The sequence below is a fragment of the Trachymyrmex septentrionalis genome, unplaced genomic scaffold (assembly GCF_001594115.1).
Source record: "Trachymyrmex septentrionalis isolate Tsep2-gDNA-1 unplaced genomic scaffold, Tsep1.0 scaffold161, whole genome shotgun sequence".
Taxonomy (NCBI): domain Eukaryota; kingdom Metazoa; phylum Arthropoda; class Insecta; order Hymenoptera; family Formicidae; genus Trachymyrmex; species Trachymyrmex septentrionalis.
The window spans coordinates 58830-81283 of NW_017304770.1; the positions used below are offsets into that span (position 1 = coordinate 58830).

The 22454-nt window shown below is 33.1% G+C and overlaps 1 protein-coding gene across 3 annotated transcripts in view; it reads right to left on the minus strand.

Annotated features, from left to right (window-relative positions):
- Positions 1-19416, minus strand: part of LOC108746257 (protein bicaudal C homolog 1-B) — a 36426-nt gene extending 17010 nt beyond the window's left edge. For 2 of the 3 annotated variants that reach the window (XM_018482905.1, XM_018482904.1), the window contains exons 1-4: positions 19269-19416; positions 17383-17672; positions 14699-14733; positions 1094-1163 (exon numbers count right to left, since the gene is read on the minus strand). In XM_018482905.1, coding sequence (XP_018338407.1) covers positions 1094-1163; positions 14699-14733; positions 17383-17611 — 334 coding nt within the window. In that variant the 5' untranslated portion in view covers positions 17612-17672; positions 19269-19416. Of the gene's footprint in view, positions 1-1093; positions 1164-2547; positions 3334-14698; positions 14734-17382; positions 17673-19268 lie in introns of those variants that run through there. The other variant, XM_018482907.1, reaches the window with a different exon arrangement.
- Positions 19417-22454: the final 3038 nt, after the last annotated feature.

The following is a 22454-nucleotide window of genomic DNA, read 5'->3' on the forward strand; positions in this document are numbered from 1 at the left end:
GTTTTCTCGTAAGTTTCGGTGTTGCGTGAAACGAATTAATCTCGAGTTTCGCGAGGTACGCAAATTTTGTTCTACAGCCAGTGATGAAACTTTAAATAACGATCATAAAGCCACGTGTGTAAAACGTCAGCTGACGAAGAGACATGACCGATCACTCGGTTGACGCAATTCACGAACAACGCGTATTCGCACGACTACGCACGAGTCCGAAGAACGCACGAAGAATCACGAAGGATGATTTTTGCGTCTCTTACGAGTATAATATTCCAAGGACGTACGACACACCGAATTTGAATTCCACGTCGTGTTGCCTTCGAACTATCGATAGCTTCCGCTTGCACGCTCATTTCATATTATTCTCTCGTTCGTCACGAGAAATGCAGCAGTTATTTCCGAATTTGTGAAATACTTATATTTTTAGGTGGATTTTGAATAATCGATAAAACCGAGATTTACGATATTACTCCTTTTCTTTCGCGCGTTATTAATAATTTTAGAAGTAATTTAATTATTTTTAATTATAGAAAATACAATTTACTTGGAATGTATGTGTCACGTTATCTTAGGATTAAATAAAAAAGAAGATATCACCGGTCTAATCGTACCTTTTGTACCTTTGCACTCGTCGATAGATCTTGTCGGTGTCAGACGACGGTGACAATATTATGTGTCTTAGTTAGTAGTTAAAATGAATCAGTTATTTTAGAAAGAGTTACTCTCAAATTTCCATTTGTCAGAAAACACAAGGAAACATTCGCTTATATTGATAAACCTAAAGGTATTTCGCCATGTCACGGCCTATTGTGTAACCATCCCAATAGCTCACATAACGTCTTCCTTGCACAAATATATGAAGCAAGAATTATTTCGATTATTGGTATAATACCTAAAATTTAGATATTTCTATGAAGATTTTCTAATTTTTCTATATAATATTTGTGTGTGTGTATATATATATATACATAGTACGAAAATACAAATTTCTATTATCTATTGTTATTTTGACGTGTTTACAAAACCTTTTCTACAAAATATTTTCTAAAATACAATCCATAACAGATGGCTTTTAAAATGGATTCAATCGATAGCTTACCTTTCTTCGACTTTGCGCCGATTTTCAGTCTTGACGGCCATGTAACAATGGTGTTTGTTCTCTCCATAACCTGGAACAATACAAAATCGCTATTGTTATGTACCGTATAGAAAATAATTCGTTCAAAAAATTTATTTTACATAGAAATGTTTCTTTCATAATTTAATAATAGAAACACATGTATCCCAAAGAGATTTCTTTTCAGAATATTTTTCATTTTTTTTTTTTTGCAATTATAGACAATTACTGAACTTGTACATAAACTTCCAGAAGTAAATTATTTGTTAATTATATAATGAGCGATATGATGTCTTTAATACTTTTTTAAAATTAGAGATTCATTTTCTGTACAACATTTGTCCGATGATTCGACTCATTGTTTAAAACTTCTTATCAATTTTTCAGATTATCTCGCTTTCGTAACCTTCGCGAATATTTAATCTCCTCGACACGTAGCTTTTGCTTATCAAAGTTATACATTTACTGTTATTCACTTTCTGGAACACAATCCTTATCATTCTAAGATTTTATCAATTTCCTAGTTGTCGTATTTTTTATATAATTTTTCGAATATTTAATTTTTTACATACCCAGGATAAATATATCTATCTTTGACTGTGCGTTTATCATGAAGAAATAATCATAAATATAACTTGCGTTAGATAAAACAAAAAAAAATTATTAGTATATTTTTTAATCTATTAATTAATTTATTCTTTAATCGATGGCATTAATTTGCAGTGAACATTTAGAATTTATAGAAAATCTAAATGGATTTATTAATTAACTTTTACATAATTAAGATTACGAAATAATTCTTTTTTCTTAATATTAAGAGATCTTTTCAACTGCAATCTCACCTGCATAATATTTAACTATTATTCGCATTATTAGAATTTTAAAAAGGTTACAATAATAATGATCCAATTTTAGTTGAAATGAAATTTGTTCTAAAATTAAATCGAAGATTTTGTGTAATATATGAAAGAGCATCACAAGTAAAAGTAATTTTTTGCATGCAGTTTCTATTTTTAATTCGAATCTTCACCTCTCCGAGTTATTAACTGTCCGCATGTAATTTCTAAGTTTAGACAAAAGATAACTATTTTTAGATGCAGTCTTCCTCACGTAACTTCTAGCTTCGAAGAGAAACTTGACTGTCTTAAACTATGAATTAGATTAAATAAAACTCAGAATAATTTTATCATTTGTTCTTCAAAACTTAATTATTAAACTAGAATAATTAAAATCTAGTGTGTGTATTTATCAATTAGAATTTAATATTATTAATTCTCTAGATCATAAATATTCCAATCACAAGAAGCGTCAAATGCAGTTATTTTTCTGAAAGAATATTGCATGCAATCTTCATATGAAAGAAAAAATTTAAAATTGAGCGAACACAATGTGAGCTACTAAGAATTCTAATTCGGAATTACGATATTTATTATTACCACGGTCATTTTCGTTGAATATTAGTATAATCTCTCAATTGTCGATGTTCAGTTGCGAAAAGGTCTTCGATCCTCGCAGTCAAAACGAAAAGAAAGACAGTAAAAAGTAATAGTCAAAGAGTAAATTTCTACAAGACAAGAACGCGTTTCACAGTTATCACTTATTAAAAACTCTATGCAATACAGAGCGACTTCGAGAGTGGGAGGTGAATGGATCACGATAACTTTCACGATAACGATAACGGGTCACTTGGCTGGATTCTTATAGGCACTGAAGCGCTAATTGCACTGCGGGTGAATCGAGTCGCCGGATTTACTTTCACTCCAGCCACCGCTGATCGCAGTAAAACATCCCGGAAGATCATGCGGTTGCTAATTAACTGATCTTTCCACCTCGCGACGTAAGTAATTGTCTCCGTGAGTTTGTCGACCTCACGATCGACCTCGTCAAAGATCTTCGGCGATCTCCGACAACGCGAGAATTCGAACTGCCTTTTAACTACTTTGCGTCGAAAACCATCGATCGATCGATCACGATTCCTAGCTCTGATTACATTTATCAGGCGACACTCTACTGACTCTACTTCATTTCGTTGTGCGATATACTATAGTGGATCACTTAAAAAATACTACGGTTTTAATTTGTTTTTCAAATGTTCCCCTTTCGAACTTGTTTACAACCGGGTTCTATCCGCAAAACACATAGAGTTTCGAGCCAGGATTTTTTTTTACGGCAAAATTCTTGTCGTCGAATCATAAGATCACCGCGGGATCACTGGCACGAAAGGAAACTGACTAACTGACTAACGCGAGATAATATAACGGGTCGGTCCGGTCGAATCACCTCCCACTACGTTCTCCAACTCCCGCCAGTCGCGACTTCACTTCACTGCGCACCATGTTGGCCTCTCGTCATCGCGACTCTGCCTCTGCGAATCCCCTTTCTTCACTTCCTCACCTGGAAGCTTTGCGAGCCTCCGTTGCTTTACAAAGACAAATTAAGACTAATCGTAAGACGATTAAAGAATACACAGTTTCGGTCTGAAACTAGGCATCTCAAATCTTCCTATTGTTTCGAATTTTTTTTTTTTTTTTTTTTTTTTTTCCCCGATAAGACTGAGGATCGCTTAGAATAGAAGAATCGAATATTCAAGAATATTAAAGAAGAATCGAATATTCGAACATATATTTTCAAGCGAACATGTAGCTTCGATGAGTTTCAAGTACTTCAAAGTTATAAACAAGAATCTACGCAATTTTTAGGAAATTCGATTTTTTTTTTTAAACTTATCGATATGAATATTGCAACTTTTTTATTTGACATGACACAAATTTATATGGTCGCGTTCTAAACACATTTTTCGACTATCAAATAAAATCTCCCGATTAATCTAGAATAACATATGTTATAGTGGATCGTATGATCATCTTATTCTGTTGAGACACACGTGTGACATGCGCGTTTTAATGATACACGACAACCTTTAAACTTTTATGTAACAATAATGTGAATCTGCGCGCGTCCGAAGTGCTTGTATATTTTTTATTTATCCTAAATTATTAGATATTAAATATTAAAATTTAAATATCTAACTTACCAGATCCGTGTCTGCGAAATGAAAAATCTCCTCGCTTTCTTTGGAAAAGTGTAAACAGGTACGTCGAAAAATTCTAATTTTTCCTCGAATTCTCTTCACTCACAGTATAAGTTCTGAGATATAATGTTGTAATACAAATAGACACTGTAGATACTATATCAGCACAAATATCCGCAATTACCGGCTCATATATTAGGCCTATCTATCGTTACGAAAAAAGGTCAACACTTTTAATTACAACACAGTTAGCATAACATATTTCCGTTATAATTGCGAAGAAATATGAAATGCCCTGACTTGTTAACTATAATTTGCACTACGTACTTTCTATACCACGAGTATGAGTGGAAAAGACTAGAAGCTACTCCGACTTGCTCTAACGACTAGCTACTTGTCTTGACTAGAACACTTGCGATACTAAACTGAGAATTACTATATAGGTTGGTCAAAAGGCTAGACACAGATAGCGGTTCGTTTTTCGGGGGTTGCATTGTTCGGGGTTCTTAAAGGGCGTTTCTCTAGAAGCCGAAAGGAAGCTGATTGGATGACAACTCTTGCTGAGCAACTAACTGATTGATCCGAAATTTCGTATAAGGGGGGACATTTTTTTTTTAATTTTTATCTAGAAAATAAATATTAATTACTTCTTCGTCATATATAATAACGTTCTGTTCTAATGTACCTAAACAAAAAAGCTTCACAAAAATAATCGTATTTGTGAATCTTAGAAACGAAAATTTTCGAATTGTACGAATATTTTTTATACATCTAAATAATACAATTTTTTATTTTCGATTATTATTTCCGATTAAATTATTTTATTGAGATTATTAAATTATTTGTTAACAAATTGTTAATTATTTATTGTTATTTCATTTTCTAAAAGTAATAAAAAATAAGTTTTTTTTTTTTTAATTAAAAAAAGATATCTCTCGTGTACTTTTTGCACTCCATTGTAAGTATATGCACACAAAACATAATCACTCTTTCATGTTATCGTATTTACATGCGATATAAAAGCAGTTTTTGCTGCAATGTTTATAGCAACGACAGTGATAACAACAATTGCAATTACAATGCAGCGGTAATAGCACAAAGTTGTACATAGATATCTCAGCACTCAACATTGAATGTTTGACATCTACAACTCCATAAACTTCTGCACACTACCATAAATTCTTAAAAATCCTACCCCTATAAATTAAAGGAACTTGGGAGATAAGATAAATTATCGCTCGTTGAAACTCATAAAAACGATGAACAGTGATTTTCTGAATATAAAGCTTACTTCTTTTTCTATAACATTTTCTTTTCATAACATTTTCTTGTAACAAATATTTTAAGAAATGTGAAATCAAAATTTCTTTTTTTTTTGTTTATAGTAGCAAGATCTTTTTTCGTCTTTGTTCATTTTGTCATAAATTTTTTTATCATTTAAGTTTTGTATGTTTGTATGTTTAAATATGCTCCAACATGCTCCTACCATAGCACTTACTCACTCCAATGCGCTTGTTAGAATGAGTAAATAGTATCACTGTAAAAAAATAAAATATTAAATGTTAATTTTAATTTGCATGCTCAGAAAGTCCATTATACGTCTTTAAATTAACATTAACATTTTACAGTGTAGAAACATGTTAAAGCGACGTGAACAACAACAAATCTTAAGCTATTATCAAAACAATTGAGAATTTTTCCTTTGACCATTAAATATGCTTTCCTTTGACCATTAGAAAGCAAAAGAATCCATTCTTGAAAATTTACAATTTTTTCCTTAGTAAAATTTATTATAATTCGTCATATTCTTTGCTTTAAATTGTAGTACCGTTTCTAGACAATTACAGCGCTTCTTTATCTTATTATGGTTAACAGTTTTTAGTAAATCTTCAAAGAAACTTATACAGTTTGGACAGCTTTGACTTTGATATATAGACGGTTCATTCTCAAAGTAGAAATATTTATTCACAATGACCAGGTAATTGTAAATTAAAGCTAATTATAGGAATTAATATCTGTCACTTACACAAGATTATCTGTTGTTTTTTTCTAAAAATTTATTACAAACTTAATTTGTTGTTAAAAGAAAATATATGGTATTATTGTGAAAAAACTGTCATTACTTTGGTGATGGCTTAATGATAACACTAGTCGATAAAAATTCAATCTTCTTTTGGTCTTAAAGCAAAATAAACGAAATTGTTTCTAATAAATTTTGATGCATTGATTAAGAATCTGGTCGCAAAAATGTCGTATCATGTCAAATTTTTGAAATATTCTAACGTAAAGATTTAAAAAATAAAGTTTCTAGTCACTTTCAACGACTTAGAAAATGTCTAATTTTTTTTAGCGTCCACGCGGTTGAAAGTGGTCAAAAACTTTATTTTTACTTTAGGTTAAAATATCTTAAAAACTTGACGTGATACGACATTTTCGGGACCAGATTCGTAATCAGCGCATCGAAATCTACTAAAAACAACTTTATTTACTTTAAGGTCAAAATGGTATCGACCAATGTAATTAAAAATCAATTTCCAATGAAATAGATACAAACAGAAAATAAACAAGGAAAAAAGATATTCTAAGAAAAGAAAGAGAAATTTGCGTCACATTTTGATTTTTTGAAAACATTTGTTGCAGGAAGATTTTTCTAAAGATTTGTCAAGTTTTCTGGAGAAAGAAATGTTTCTAAATTTACTCAAATAATGGTAAAAATGCATTAATCTAAAGTGTATATTTATACCATCTATGTATTAGAAAAATGTCAATGTGATGGATTCTGGAATATTGTAATAACGGAGGTTGTAAGGGCATAAAACACATATATTAATATTTACGCTTTAAACAAACTACATATATGTGAAAGTAGTGTTTATAACATTTTTTATTGAACAACACATTTTTATAGATTATTTATTTTATTTGATATTAGTTTTATTATTATAAACAAAAATTTAAAAAATAATAACAAAAATTTTTTTATATAAATATTTTAAGTATTAAAAATGACTTATGCAAAGTTTCATTGAGATTCACCAATTAATTTATAACAAATAAATATTTTGTTTATTTATTGAACAATTAATGTCTGCATCTCAATATAACTTTACATAAATATTTTTGAATTGATAAAATACTTATATAAAAAAATTAAGTTTTTATCATTATTTTATAATACATTTTCATATATTTCTACTAGAGTACAATTTTAAGAAATATTACTTTTTATTAAAATAACTTTTGATCCAGATGGTCAATTGTCTCTAATTTTTTTATATTACTTGTAAATGCAATTTAAAATAATCTGTAATTTTTTCAAATCATTCTTTGCATATCGCATTTGCCTTATAATCTCCTTAAAACTTTCTTTTTTTTCTGAGATTTATTATTCTGTCACGTAAATAATTCGATTTCAAAAGTTTTTATATTTATTGTTAATTTCTGAATGAATTAAGAGGTTCCAGAATTCCTGTTATAATTTATAACTCGGAAAAACTTTTTCAGAATAGACGGCGCGGCATTTCAAGAGCGTATTTTCAATTTATATTTTTATGAGAGAAAATCTTTGCAAAATATAATAAAAACCTTTTCTCCAATTTTAGTTAATCTATCTGATATACCTTCAAGGACATTTCTTTTAGTTAGAAAGAATTGTGAAAATTTTCTCTTTAGTTCTTAAAGTAAGCATATAAAAAAAAAGGTTTGTATACCTGGGTCAATCTATTAAAAGGTCCACTTGAAGTCTGTCACTTACATCTATCAAAATACACAGTAATTCTTCATAAATTCTTTTCTATAGAAAGATCTTTTCCATTATGTATCTTGTTCCGGTACATGTCTTTATTGTCTATACTTTCACTCACCATCTGCCGTCAATTTCAATAGAATATAAATGCTATATTTTTTTTGTGATTTATTACACTTTTCAAATTAAATATTTGAAAAGCTGAATATACCGAAATTACAAGAATAGCTGAATATTTTAGACATTATTAAACATTAAATTTAAAAGAGCAAAATTAAAATTTGTTACGTAAAAGCTAACTATGTTTTCAAAAAAAGAATGTAATATATAACTCTTACAATTATGAAGATTTCATGAAATTATAAAATAATTTAATCTCTCATTTTAATCTTTTTCTTTACTATCATTTTTTGTTTTATTTATTAAAACTTTTACAAAAGGATAATTTCTTAATTTTAAATTTATATTGAAAAAATAGTTCTGTTAAAAATGCGCGTATATTATTTATTTGTCGCTGTTATATCTACATTGTGTACGTTACATGAATGTTTTGATTTACAGAAAATAAAATAAGCAGAATAATACAGCTAGTGAAACTGTACGAGTACGTATTCTTTCAATAAACTTGGCAAGATCGAAAAAACCGTGTATCGAGCAACAAACGAAGTTATCGTGAAGACATGCGGGTCTTTATCTTCAACATGCACGAGTTACTGATTATAGGAACCAGATAAATATGTGTGAGGGCCAACTCGATATGAAAATACTTTTAATCGCATGTATCGATTGCGCAACAAGTTGACAAAGAAAATTGCGAACGTTTGAAATATTGTGACATACTTAATAATTTTTCAATTTTTATTTTTAGACATATTAGTCATCTTTTAACGAATGTTGAATGACATAATTTTAGGGTGTGAACCACTTGACGCTATTAATGCTTCAAAGTTTTTGACCAATCGGTAGAAAGAATTTTACTAATTGGCCAATAAAAAATGGCATTCGTCTGCATTCGTAGTATCAAGTGAATCATAGCCTTAATCTAATTTATTTCGTTTTGCAAAATTAAACTAAAACTTTGCGGATTCATCTTTTTCCATTTTTCATTTTTAATTCTGCAACATTTCCTATTATATTAACCGATCGAAATTAAATAACAATACTTGAGAATATTACTTGATTTACATTTATAATGAACAATTTGAAGAGAAGTTAGTGATACTACTTCATTGATAAGGATTAAATCCATCGGCGATATATACAATATGTTATTTTGCTGTGCAAAATGCTGACTTATCACAGTTATCACATATCACAATGAAAAAAAAACTTGCAAAAAGCTGCGTAAAAAGCTCGACAACAAACTTTCACCGATTCGATTATTCTTAAAAAAATTCCGGAGATTAATGTTATAACACACACATATTTACTTGTGCAATAAAGTGTCTTATTATAAAACGAGATAGTGCATTGCATTTAAATATATACACTGCTCTCTCTCTCTCTCTCTCTCTCTCTAATACAAATTTGAGAACTCTAAAATTTTTTCCACTTACGTTCAAGATCTCCTTTTTGACATTAGATATAGAATTACAATTCAAAGGGAATTACAAATTCCGAATTAATAGAAATGTAAGTAGTAATTAATTGAAATCTTGGTATGTAGCCCAGTTACGATTAATATTAATCTGAGGATTAAAATACCGGAAGCTCTTTTTTATCATACACGTTGCCCGTTATCACTCCACGCTTTATTGTCATTCCGAATCACTTCGATCGCGTATGTCGCGGCAGATAATACATGTAACTTCACCGAATCGCAAATCTAGTTTGACGAATCAGCAGCGGATGTGTCTCGCAGTCTGTTCGAGCGAAGATCATGCATTATGCAATGTATATGTTCGTCCACGTACACGAACGCATATGCTAGATTCAACTTAGATTATATGGAATAGATAAACTTCGTGAAAATAGAACATATTATTCGCTTGAATTATTATGACTTGAAGAAATAAGCTATATGAAATGGATAAATAAATCAGCAAAATATAAAGAAAATAAGGTAATACTTATAAAATAACTAGTTAGTAATGAAAGCATAATACGGAGGCGCCATAAATATTTCTAATTACGAGCGAACGATGTCGAAGAAGCAATTGCAAACTTCTTGAAGAATAAATTAAAACGTCATATTTCTAAAACGTGACACAGCTGCGTCTCGTACCAGAAACGGAATAATATTTACATAATACGAGATATTATATTTCTTTGGGTAGATTAAAAGATGACCGCAAAGAAAAATGTGATCGTGAAAATTAAAACGTTCGTAAAAGAAGCTCCTCTTTTGCAACTAATCAGGTTTTAAATAAAACGAAAGAATCGTTATCAATTATAAGAAATTATAGCAAATTAATATAAAGTGTTTAAATGTGCAATTTGAGGCGTGTATATTGGGTGTGTATTGTACATATATTGAAATTATGGAATTTTCCTTTACTTTTTCTTTCTTTCTACGTACAAATATAACTATGCATGTATAAATATAAATACATATAAATCTATATATACACACATATATATACATATATATATATTTATTATTGTCGAGCAAAACTGATATCTCAAATTAAACTTATAACGTATTAATAAGTACATACCATATGCCAAAAGATAACCGTTGACTGATTATCGTAATTTAATTCAGTAAGATAACCAGAGTATTTCATAAGATAATGAAGATTTTTAATTCTTTTTAAATATCTCCCATATTTGAAATAGAAGATTTGAATTAAAAATAGTCATATCGGAGAATTAACGAAAGAAGTGACGAAAATCCTATCTCAGCAACTGCATTATTCATGCTAATTTAAAAGTTCCGAGCTATCTGCAAAATCAATATGCATCACCGAAGTGGCAGTACGCACGCGGATATTAATTAATGAAGCATCGACTAGCAATGCGCGATATCTCATTCGTTGTTATCAGCATCGGAGAGCCGACAGCGGTCAAGGATTACATCGTGGCGCTATAATTAACGTAGCGATATCGTCATCAAGAGGAAAAGACAAAAAGAAAGAGAGAGGGGAGAGAGAGAGAGAGAGAGAGAGAGAGAGAGACCGATGTATTCATCAAATTTAATAAATACATTGGTCTCTCTTTCTCTCAATTTGAAGTGTGTCATGCTAGCATGAGTTCGAAATTTGTCATGTACATTGGCGATAACACCGGGTATATCGCGCCATGGAATTGCTTAAAAGCATGATGAGGGAACAGCGGGGAGAATGCCGTTAAAGCCACTCTATAAATAATCGACCGGTGTGTTTCCAGGGCTCCCCTCCTCATTTACGCAACGTCGTGCAAAGGCGATAAGGATAAGCATGTTGCCTTCGAACTTGCTTGATGAACGGCTCTTGGAGGTCCCACGGGCGTTATCGGCGCGGTCTTCCGGCGACGTTTTAATTCATCTCTTTAATTCACACACACACACACACACGTATGTACACTCACCTCCCATTCATCTGTCTAATTTCCCCGAAATTAGGCGAAATTTTTCCAACTGTTTAATTATTAAAATAAATTTCCGGAGAAATTAATACGAAAAAGCATTCTTCTGCAGAATTGTTTGCGAATTATTGAATCATTGATAAAGTCAAATTTGTACGTTTGTAAAATACAGAAAAATAAAAAAATTATTTTTTTAGAGAATTATATAAAGTATCGTAATACTAAATACCAATTAATCTTGCAGTCGTCAAAGTTATATTAGACATTTACATAATTGCGATTAGATTATTGCATAAGAATTCTCTTCTCCCAAATTTGATTTCAATTTGAACCGAATTTAATGAGAGACAAGCACGTGATCGTCGCTCGATGTTTTCCCCCTATTCATAGTATTATCCGATTACGCGTTTCCTCAATTATCCTCTCATCGCTGCGAGAATCGCGATCCCCACGACGGTAAACTAGTCGATCGGTTTTCTCTGTCGAGTTGTCGGGCGAGCAAACGAGACGGAGAGAGAAGACGGAGAAAGTATGCAGTGTTACGTCCGAATCGTAAGCTTCCTGCTGCGAGCTCATTTAGCTCTACGATTGTAATTTCGAGTTACGTTATTATGACGAGGAGGAAGACGAAGGAAAGAACGAGTTTCTTTAACGCGCTAGTTCGGATTTCTCCACGCTGTAATCCAGATTTTTTAGTCGCTGTCGTCGTCGTCGTCAGCGCATTCGAGAAATCGTTCGCTACTGATTCTTTCACAAACAAACACGCGTATAAGCAGCTACCGATTTCGATGATTGTTGTATTTTAATTTGAAATATCAAGAGATTCAGTCCCTCCATCGATTTTGATTTCATAGAAACTAATTTCATCTGTAAAGTTTTTTCTCCCAGCAATGTATTACTTAATGGTTTTTTTATACATATTTTATAAGATATTTTTCGTATCTTTTATTACTTATATTATATTCACATAAAATCCTCGCCTAATAAAATTACGCGAAAAAAATAGATAAATTGAAGAGATCAAACGGATAAAAAAAAATCATATAAAATTAAATAAAGTTTCGATTATGAAAAATCCTGTATAAAATTGCATCCAACGATTGAGTTGGCGAAATCTCGGAAGACAGGGAAGAAGCTCATGTATCGTCGGCGTTATCAATGTAGAAATCATATTGCGCGAACAGTCGCAGTTCACTCGACGTAATGTGAGTTATCACGTGGAGAGGGAAGAGGTTGCGGTGCAGGAGGTGAAAATACTTAAAAATAAACTCTTTTGCTTTCGTATAATCACAAGGTCAGTACGGCGTTGCCTCGACAAGGAAATTACTCGTCTACGTCGGCAATCCTCTAAACGCGATCACCGAAGTCGGCCAAATTAATCAGACTTTTCTTTATTTCCCATCGACATATCACGAAAACAAATCCATGAATTTATCTTATAAATTTTATAATTTATATTATAGATATTGCACTAAAGTATACTATACAGACATTTGCATATTGCGACTCATATTACCTTATATATCTGTATGTATACATTTATTTATTTTATATCTCCCATATTTTCTTATTTTACCAGAAAAATTAGCTGTCCTCTCGTGTAAACATAGCATGAAAAAAAGGAGAAATTTAATTTTGTTGTCTGGTAGCCGGCCGGTTTGATAAAATCTGACTTTGTGTCGAAAATGGTTATTATGGCAATTAAATGAAGAAGCTCGCTTGTCATAATTGTATGTTTGTACATTTCCTTCCTACAAAGACATCCTTCCTACAAAGTGAAAGCTACAGAAATTCTATGCAAGTAGATGTGTGTATCGGTAGCAATATAAAATTGGTTTTTTAAACCTTTTTAAAGGTTTCATTTCCCTTGAAACATTTTCTTTTATATTATATATAATACACGTACATACACATATATCTACACACACTTGCGCGCGCGCAGACGAATAATATACTATATATTCTATATATAGTATTTTCTTGCGCCTTTATGTAATACTAGAAAATAATATTTTCGTTTTTAAAGCATTTGCTTATTACGTAATTTATAGTACAGTAATTTATAGCGAGTTAACTTTAATATAAATAACTAATTGTATGGAATAATTTTCTAAACACCGTTTTATTAAATTCGATGAAACGTTATAAAGGAATCAGTTTGATAAAGACTTATTTTAACAATTAAATTTTCCTAATTTGTAAATATTTATAATTATACAAAAATGTGAAGAAATCTTAAGAAATTCGCATTCTGATATACCCAAAAAAATTTAGTATTTATAAATAAAATTAATTATTAAAATAAATCTTTATAAAACTGATTCTTTTTACAATATTGTTTTATCGAATTTTAACGAGATTCAAATAAGTCAGCAAGGAACTTTTACTGATCTTGCACAAGAAAGAAAAATCTTTTGTGGTCGAGAGAAAGGAGTTGCATCATGAAATATCACGATCTATCTTACGTGTCGCTTGTCAGCAATCGTTGGATAGAAAGTTTTCACTAATCGATCAATAAAATCTTCACGATGAGACGTCACTTTTACTGCGATTTATAAACAAGTAAACACAAACGAGATATTAATATTCCTCGATGATATTTCAATATATTAAGGATATTGTTGAATATATATCATATATAATATTAATTGGCATTATATAATAGTGAAAAATGTAAAAAAGCCCATCAGAGTCTACATCAGCTATTCGGATACAGAAAATTCTTCATTTTTTGTGTGAATGTAACAAAACGAATAAAATATTACGTTTCAACCCTTCAATTCAGATCCTTATCAATATAAAATATAAATAGAAATTACATAAATAACGCAAATTCCAAGTTGATGATTTAGTTCGTCCTTTTTTGTCCAAATGCAAAATTACATTTTATTACATTCACACGAAAAATAAAGAATTTTCTATGCATCCGAACAACTGACGTAGGCTGATGGGTTTTTTTCACTGATAGATTCTTTCGAGCTTCAATCTATATATTTGTTCATTATATAATAATTGAAATTATTTAATTATTCTATTTTTATTAATTATATATTATTCCTAAATCTTTTTTGTTGAAGCAATCTTTATTTTCGTTTGTTTCCTTATATTAAAAAAATTATACTGTATAAAAAAATTGTTATTTAAATTAAAAATTAAAAAAGGATCGAAAATTTATATAATTAATTTTTAAAGATATGAAATAAAATAATTAATCTTACAAATATCTCACTTGGTTTTTTCGCAGTGTATTTATAATTTATAATTAAATTTAAATTTATAGAATAAAAAGAATTTTTTTAAAACTCACATTGTGGAAGAAAGTATCCGCTGGTTTGACATCACCTGCAAATGCAAAGATAAAATTAAAACATTGAAAGGTTTTCTAAGCATGGCGATTATCTCTCTTCCTGCCTTTTATTTGTCTTTATTTATCTTAATTTTATTATATCTTCATATACAAGGTGTTCGCTAAGTTTTGACAAAGCGCTCGTGTGTAAATAGAGCGGACTAAACTGATTCGAAAAGTCCTATACCATTTTGCAATTTTCGCAATAATTAACAAGAAATTAATTACTAAAAATCGCTGAATAGTGGTTTTCAATAATTTTTTACTCGAATACTGTCAACTTTACAGAAAAGCAGCAAGAGATAAAAATTGTTTAGTTTCTTTTTATAAAGTTCTGAGAATTTTTTTAGAATTTTTTAGTACCATATTTTCTCATGTTAAAATAATTAAATAGGTAAAAATAGTTGTCAATAAGAAAATGCAGTACTAAAAAGTTGATAAAAAATTCTGAAAAAATTCTCAGAGTTCTATGAAAAGAAAATAAACAATTTTTGTCTCTAGCAATTTTTCTGTAAAGTTGGTTGGTTGGTGGTATAGTATTTGAGAAAAAAATTATTAAAGATTAATATTGGCAATTTTTAATAATTAATATTTTGTTAACTGTTACGAAAATTGCAAAATGGTATAGGACTTTTCGACTCAGTTTAGTCCGCTCTATCTATACGAGCGCTTTGTCAAAACTTACCAGCCACCCTGTATATATGTGTATATGATGTAATTCTTTTGATTTTGCGATAAGTTAAATTAATCTACATAATTGCGTACTTCCGTTCCGCATATCAGTATAAAATAAATATAAATACATATTTTCTAAGCATATTTTCTAAGCAAAATAGATTTATACGCCTTTACATCGTGATCGGTTGAACGATGTTACAAGACGCGAAAAACAGTGGGGCTTGACAGCTGCTATATAATATCGTTTACAAACAAGCTGTCTATTTAAATTCTAGTTCCAGGTATACCATTCGCGAATGCAAATAGCAACAGCAAAACGAGCAAGAAACTGCTACTATATTTCCTCGATCAATGTAATCGTGTTAGTAGACTTGACATTCGAGTCAAAAAAATTAACGTTAAAAATAAGTTACGGTTTAAAGTTCTCAAATAACGCAAAAAATGTTCAAAAGATACTGTAATTTTTCGTATTTTTTTTTTATTTTTTGTATTCATTAGAATACCACTAGCTGTACTAGCAATAATGCATTTTCAATCTTAAATTTGATCTTTTCTTTATCAAAAACCAATGGCATTAATATTTCTTCGTTTTCAAAAAATAGTGAGAATATATTATTGTTCGGCTCATTTGATCGGAAAATTTTTCGCAAACCGCGAATGCTTTCGCCGTTGCGGAAAGACAACGAAAAGGAATCAAGTCTACGTTCTATGAGAAAGCGAAAGTAGACACTGCGGTGACTTGTTTCGCTCCTCGAGTTATAGACACTCCAGAAGCAATGAAAAGCGATAAAGGACACCGGAGTGCTTAGTGTATCTATATTGAGAGACAGAGAGAGAGTGAGAGAGAGAGAATGGGAGGGGATTAAACGCGAAATACATAACAGCGAGAAGTTATTGTCATTCTTGACGCGTGATTTAACGCTGAATACGATGGCGATGATGGCGCGAAATAACAGTGATTTTCATAGAAAACTGAAGGTCGGAACAAAATTAGTGGCATTTAACGCTGAATTAAAGTAACTAAATACATGCGCCAAATTCATAAACTTGTCCGAAAGGTAAAATTTCATTGCTCATGAAATAATTTTATATCATTTTAAATAGTTGATAATTTAGAAACGAGTTGTTGTATTCGACCGTTAGTTCCCTGACCGTTAATATCTTGATTCTCTTTGATAACCACCTACTCTGATATTGGTAACCGGGGAGAAAGTACGCCAGTCATGGGAGACTTTGTCACGTCACGATAGATTGGATTGGTCCTTGATACACTTGCCATTTAAATCAGCTAAATTCTTTGTGACTTTATTCGATTCAGTTTGCTTTCTATTAATATAATAGTTGTATACTATTTCATAAATGAAATCGATTTATCATTTCAATAATTTGTGACTAAAACTAAACTAATATTTTTACTGCGTAGTTTATAAAAATAGAATAAAAAAATGTCTATAAATAAATATAATCTAATTAAGAAATCAGTTTTACGTTTATAATTTAATAACCGACATCTTGACGTATTAATTACGATTCGATCCATAAAAGCGTAATTAATAATAATAAAAATTGCTAACAAAAAACTTTTATGAAAATTTAACGTTACTTAAGTATCACGTCTGAAAAAAATATTTTATTATTGAATAACGATAATAAAATTGACATGGCAATATAATATACGATACGAAAACGTCTCTCTCTCCCCTCCCCTCTCTCTCTTTTTCTAATATAGAATTATAAATAGAAATGACGTACTGCAGAATTTCTTTCCTTTTTATTTGATTTCATTCCTCTTCACATTCTTTCTTTCTTGTTTGTTAATTCATCCCCCTTATTAAATTTACCGCTGAAAATTCTTTGAATACTGGAATATCTTGATGCGCGTTACTACATACAGCATCGATGCGTTTGTCGATTTCGTTAATCTTTCGGCAAGTTCAGTCGCGGATCGATCTCTCGCGGTCACTTACCGAGAAGCATTTGCTCCAGCTTGCGACGGTCCACGCGGAAGCGTTCCTGATGCAGATCCTCAGGGTCGTTGATACCCAAGAGGGCCGCGAGGTCACGCAGCTCCTCGCGACTCTCGAAGCCGGATTTGCCGGATACGCTGGTGGTCGCGGTGCCCTCCGACGTCTCCGACATCGTTTCCGCCGCCCGCCGTGGTTCGCCGTTGTTCACCACCATCTCGTCGGGCCTCATCCTGCCGTTCGACGAGCGACGTATCCGCCACGACCTCCGCCTGCCTCACCACGTCGCGACGCTGCCGAAGACGGGAAATGGAAAAACAGAAATTAGCATCGCTTATTTGTTACGCGCTTATTTGTACCTCTGAAAGAATCGAGCACTCGATCGGTAACGAGACGATATTATTAGATAACATCTTTGTTGGGGATGTAAAAGTAGAGAGCAAATACACACAATACATAGACATACACACGCATACACATTCCAATGAAACTATCGCATATTCCGTCTGGAGTTAATATCACGCGGAATGACTCTTGAAGGACACGAAGATTTTCGAATTCTCTTCGTTCTGTCTACGTTTAAATATATGTATACTTAACGCCAGCACGTGTTTCAATCCACTCCCATGTGGTTCTCATTTCGGAGGCGATCTTTGTTATTTGCGATAGATCGCGGAAATATTCAATCACGTGGCGGGATCAGCAAACCGGTGGGTGTCATCCACCGTGTAGCACGTGCACGCCACGACGGTTTCAATCACGTGAATTACCGATAATCAAGATCGCGCGCGTGAACCGCCTTTTCAGCGCATAATTTACATTATCTTATGCCGGATACACAATAATTCTTACCTGCTAGAGTGAAAAGCTCTAGTTCGGAGAACGCGAATGAAATGTCGAATTATTATTTAAAAGCTCATATTTGTTTATAAAATATTCAACATTTTCCTCCGCATGCAGCAAATTCGCCGAAATTCCTTCATAATTCCGGACAAGAAACAGGCTTGTTTGCTTCTGCATGGTTCATAGTCTACGTGAAAAAAAGATAAACATCACGTAGGCAATACCAATCACGAGGAGTCACGTAGACGTAATTTTATACTCTACAGAGAGTCAGCTCGACGAGTTCGACGACCATTGGATAAATTATTGTTTCCAATTAAACTATTAATTGCATGCGCAATAATTTATTATCGCGACACAAATTATTAAATTATTGCTCTGTTTTTCACAAATTTTGAAATTGAGGAAGCAAGAAGGCATCGACAGAATCCCCAAGTTTGAAAAATCGGCCAGTTATTAAAAACGGATGCTGTTCAATCGTTATTCCCGATTTACGGTTTTCTTCCCGGAGTCTCGTGCTTCAAGAAGTCGAGAGGATACCGCGTTCTTTTTTATTTGCCAAAGCCAATGCCCTCGATTAAAATGTGCATGTGCAGTTGTGGGAGGTAGTGATGTAGAAGGCATTTCGTTTTTCGTCCAATCATCAAAATACTTTATTCCCGTGTTAATTTTGCGTTAATTTGGAACATATCTCGGCGACACACCGTGTATCATCAAATATAAACTATCCGGTTAGGTCAAACTGTGTAAACTGTGAGGAGTGCTGGCGACTCTTCGGAATAACATCACCTCGTCGCGCGGAACTGTCGATTTGAAATACCGAAGAGCGTATCTTATAACGAGCACCTAGAGAGGTAGACGCAAAAACTCCGAAAACGGAATAAAATGGATAGTGGTGCGCACGTTGCTGAAGGTAGCTGAAGACGCAGGTATCCGGGTACATCCTGGCGGATGCAGTACCTAGATACGGGGAGAGGACGTAAATTGGGGATACGTGTCTGATATAACACTTCACATCACTGTCGCCCGAAGAGACGCGAACTGACCTGCACGATGACGATGGCACTGTCTCGGATCTATCGGAGTTATATCGAGACGGGGCCTGGTCCTGGTCCCGCCGGTGAATCTCTGTCTCTTCGTCCCGGGGCCTGGTCCTCGTCCTCGCCGCTGCTGCCGTCCAACTCGATCGGCGGCAGCGCTGTAACCTGTCGTTGTAATCCGCGCGAGCGAGCGATCGGGCAATCGACCGACGGTGTGCGGCGCGGTGTGCGCGGTGTAAACAAAATATGGCGGTGGTAACAAGTAAAAGGGGAGTTACCCCGGAGGGGGACGCGGGGCGCCGGGGGGGCCTCGGTATCGTTTCCCGGAATTCGGGCCGATTTTCGGGGTAAATTACGGCCACCGGGGCGGCGGCCAATCACAGCGCGTGCCACCGATCCGTTTCGTTTTTATCCTCGTGCGCTTATATCCTCACTCCTGAGCTGAACAGCGCTCCTCACCACCCCGACATCATCGGCATCGCGCTCGCTACCGATTATGTACGATACATTATGTGTATGTACATACATACGCGCGTAGCGGAGACCTTTGTCGATGAGAGAGAACATCGGCAAAAAATTGTTTTTCTGGACACATGTCGAATAGCGGCGTGTATTAAATACGTCCGACGCGTCGAATTCATTTTCGTGACGGTTCCGCGCTTACGACGACGATTGGAGAACCAGGGACGACGTTAGGAGGACGTAGAACGGGAACCAAGCAGATGGAATTTTACAGGGCCCGCGTTCGACTTCATGCGAAAGTGAAGAAAAATGCGAGAAGAAATTTCTTCTTATTAGCGTATAATATAATTATGTAAATTTTATATTTCCGTAATGGAAAATAGTATGCAGTTTGAAATAAATTCTTTTATAGGGTTTTTTTAAATTCTACACGCGTAAAATTTACCGAAAGATGGAACCGCTAGCCCTTAATCAAAATTCTTTGACTAAGAGAATTTATTTAACTAAAGCATGAAAATAAAGTTTGTTTTTCTTTGATGGAAATATGGGATAAATATACAAGATATCTGTTTTCTAATCCCAAAGTTTAAGATAGAACTTCGTTTGTGACAATATTCTACGCACAGTACGATCACGCGGGGCGTAAATTTGAGATTTAAAATTGCACAACTGTAAGCCTTAACGTAATTTATTCGTACTACCTAATAACGGAGAAATAAAATTAGATTTCTTCAACACAAGAGGTTGAACAGAATTTTTTCATTTTCTCATCTCTTTTGTGGGATAATTTCAAGCTCAATTAAGTCACTACGTCGAGAAAAATGTACCAATTAAAGCAACAAAAGAACTTAAGGGGGTATTCTAGTATGTTTCGAGTTTTTTTTTATGTTCTTGTAATTTTTATATTCTTGTAGAGGTCTTGAAAATATTGTGTAGTTAACTAACGGGATACTGAAATTACTCATTATTCATCTTGTAAATGCATGAGAAACATTTATCGCGTTTTTTTTAAACGACATTTTTCAAATCGGACACACATTTTTCTCGCAAACTACTGGGTCGATCGGCTTCCGCTTTTGCAAACATATTTAGGCTATCGTTCGACCCTCCAACTTTTTGATATCTTTGAAATTACTATTTTTTCAGGTCGCCAGAAGTAAATATTTTTTAGTAAAAAGTCGAAGTATCTTCTTTTAAGCGCTGTCATTTTATCAATTTTTCTTCCTATGATTTATTTAATGGTCGAATGATGACAATCATAAAAAATAAGACAAAAAGAAATTTTTATTTCAGACAAAGTCAGGGCCCATATTCGCGAAAAGTATCGCATACAAAAAAACTAAGGAAATACTATAGTGTAACATATACATACCATATACATATAGTATTTTCTTAGTTTTACGTATGCGATACTTTTCAAGAATAGGAGTCCTGGTAATTGCTGTGCCCAATAAAAACAATTTTTCGCGACATCATCTGCGCGATCTATCCATATATCTTGTATAATATAGAATAAAAAGCTTTACAAAAATTTAAAAAGTTATGCCAAATATGAATGAATGTAAATGTGAACTCTGTAGGTTTAACCGTTTTAATAAATTTAAATTTTTCCCAAAATTTACCTTAAAAACGAGTAATCACACTAGAATACCCTGTTAACAAGAATAATATTTTCGTGAAACCGAATAGAATTTTTAGAAGTTATCATTTTTTTGTTATCAGCAATTCGAATAACATCAGCTTGCTACCTGGAAAGAGTTCTTTTGTTAGTTTAATTAGAACATTTTCCTCAGCGTAGTGACTTAATCGAGCTTAAAATTATGTCGTGCAAAAGAGATGAGAGAATCAAAATTCCATTTAATCTCTCATCAGAGCATTTATTTCAGTGTACAAATTCAACAAAATGTGCATCACAATTTGGTTACCTCTTTCTTTCTCTCTTCAATGTAGTCCGTATGCATCGATTAATGGCTGGCGGAAGAGCCGGCTGTACCGATTGCACGCCAATTTGAAAGCGTATTGATGCACCCACGCACACACGCGGGAATGAAACGCGTGCTGCATTGCGACGACGACGACGACGATGTTACATTCGTTCCCGCGCTCATTCTTTTGGCGAACGCGCGTGACGTGGATCTCCGTTATTATCTCGTCGGTGCCGCCGTCGCGTCGCGTCGGCTCCGTCGTCCGGCCAACGCAATCCTTCTCCACTGCGCGTTGTCGATTCCTCCGGCTGACCGCAGCCTCCTTTTCCACTGGATGCAATGCAGCAGTGGTTCCCTCGTCGGGAGATGCACTTATTTTTTCTACTCGTCTCGTATACCTCCAGTTCCTTGACTTTTCTGTCTTAGTTAAGGAATTCGGTTGGGCGCACTAGTGCACACTGATATATATTAAAGTCAATTATAAACAATTTATTGGCTATATTCGAACAAAGTCAAATTGAATTCGATAAAGGTGCATAAAAGCCAGTTTCATTGTACACCAATTTAATCTGAGTGTAAAAATGAAACGCAAATATTTTGAATTATATAAAATATATACTTCAACTTAACAACACAATAAAATGTGTTGAGGATTTCACGATTTAACCCGCTTTTATATTTGTATTAAATTGACACATCTTCGTGGTAACTTGTGTTGATGGCTTTAATGTGCATTAGTCGCACTAAGCGCGTCCAATCGAATTTGCTATACCTTTTTTTTCTTCCTCTCTGATGAATGTTTTTA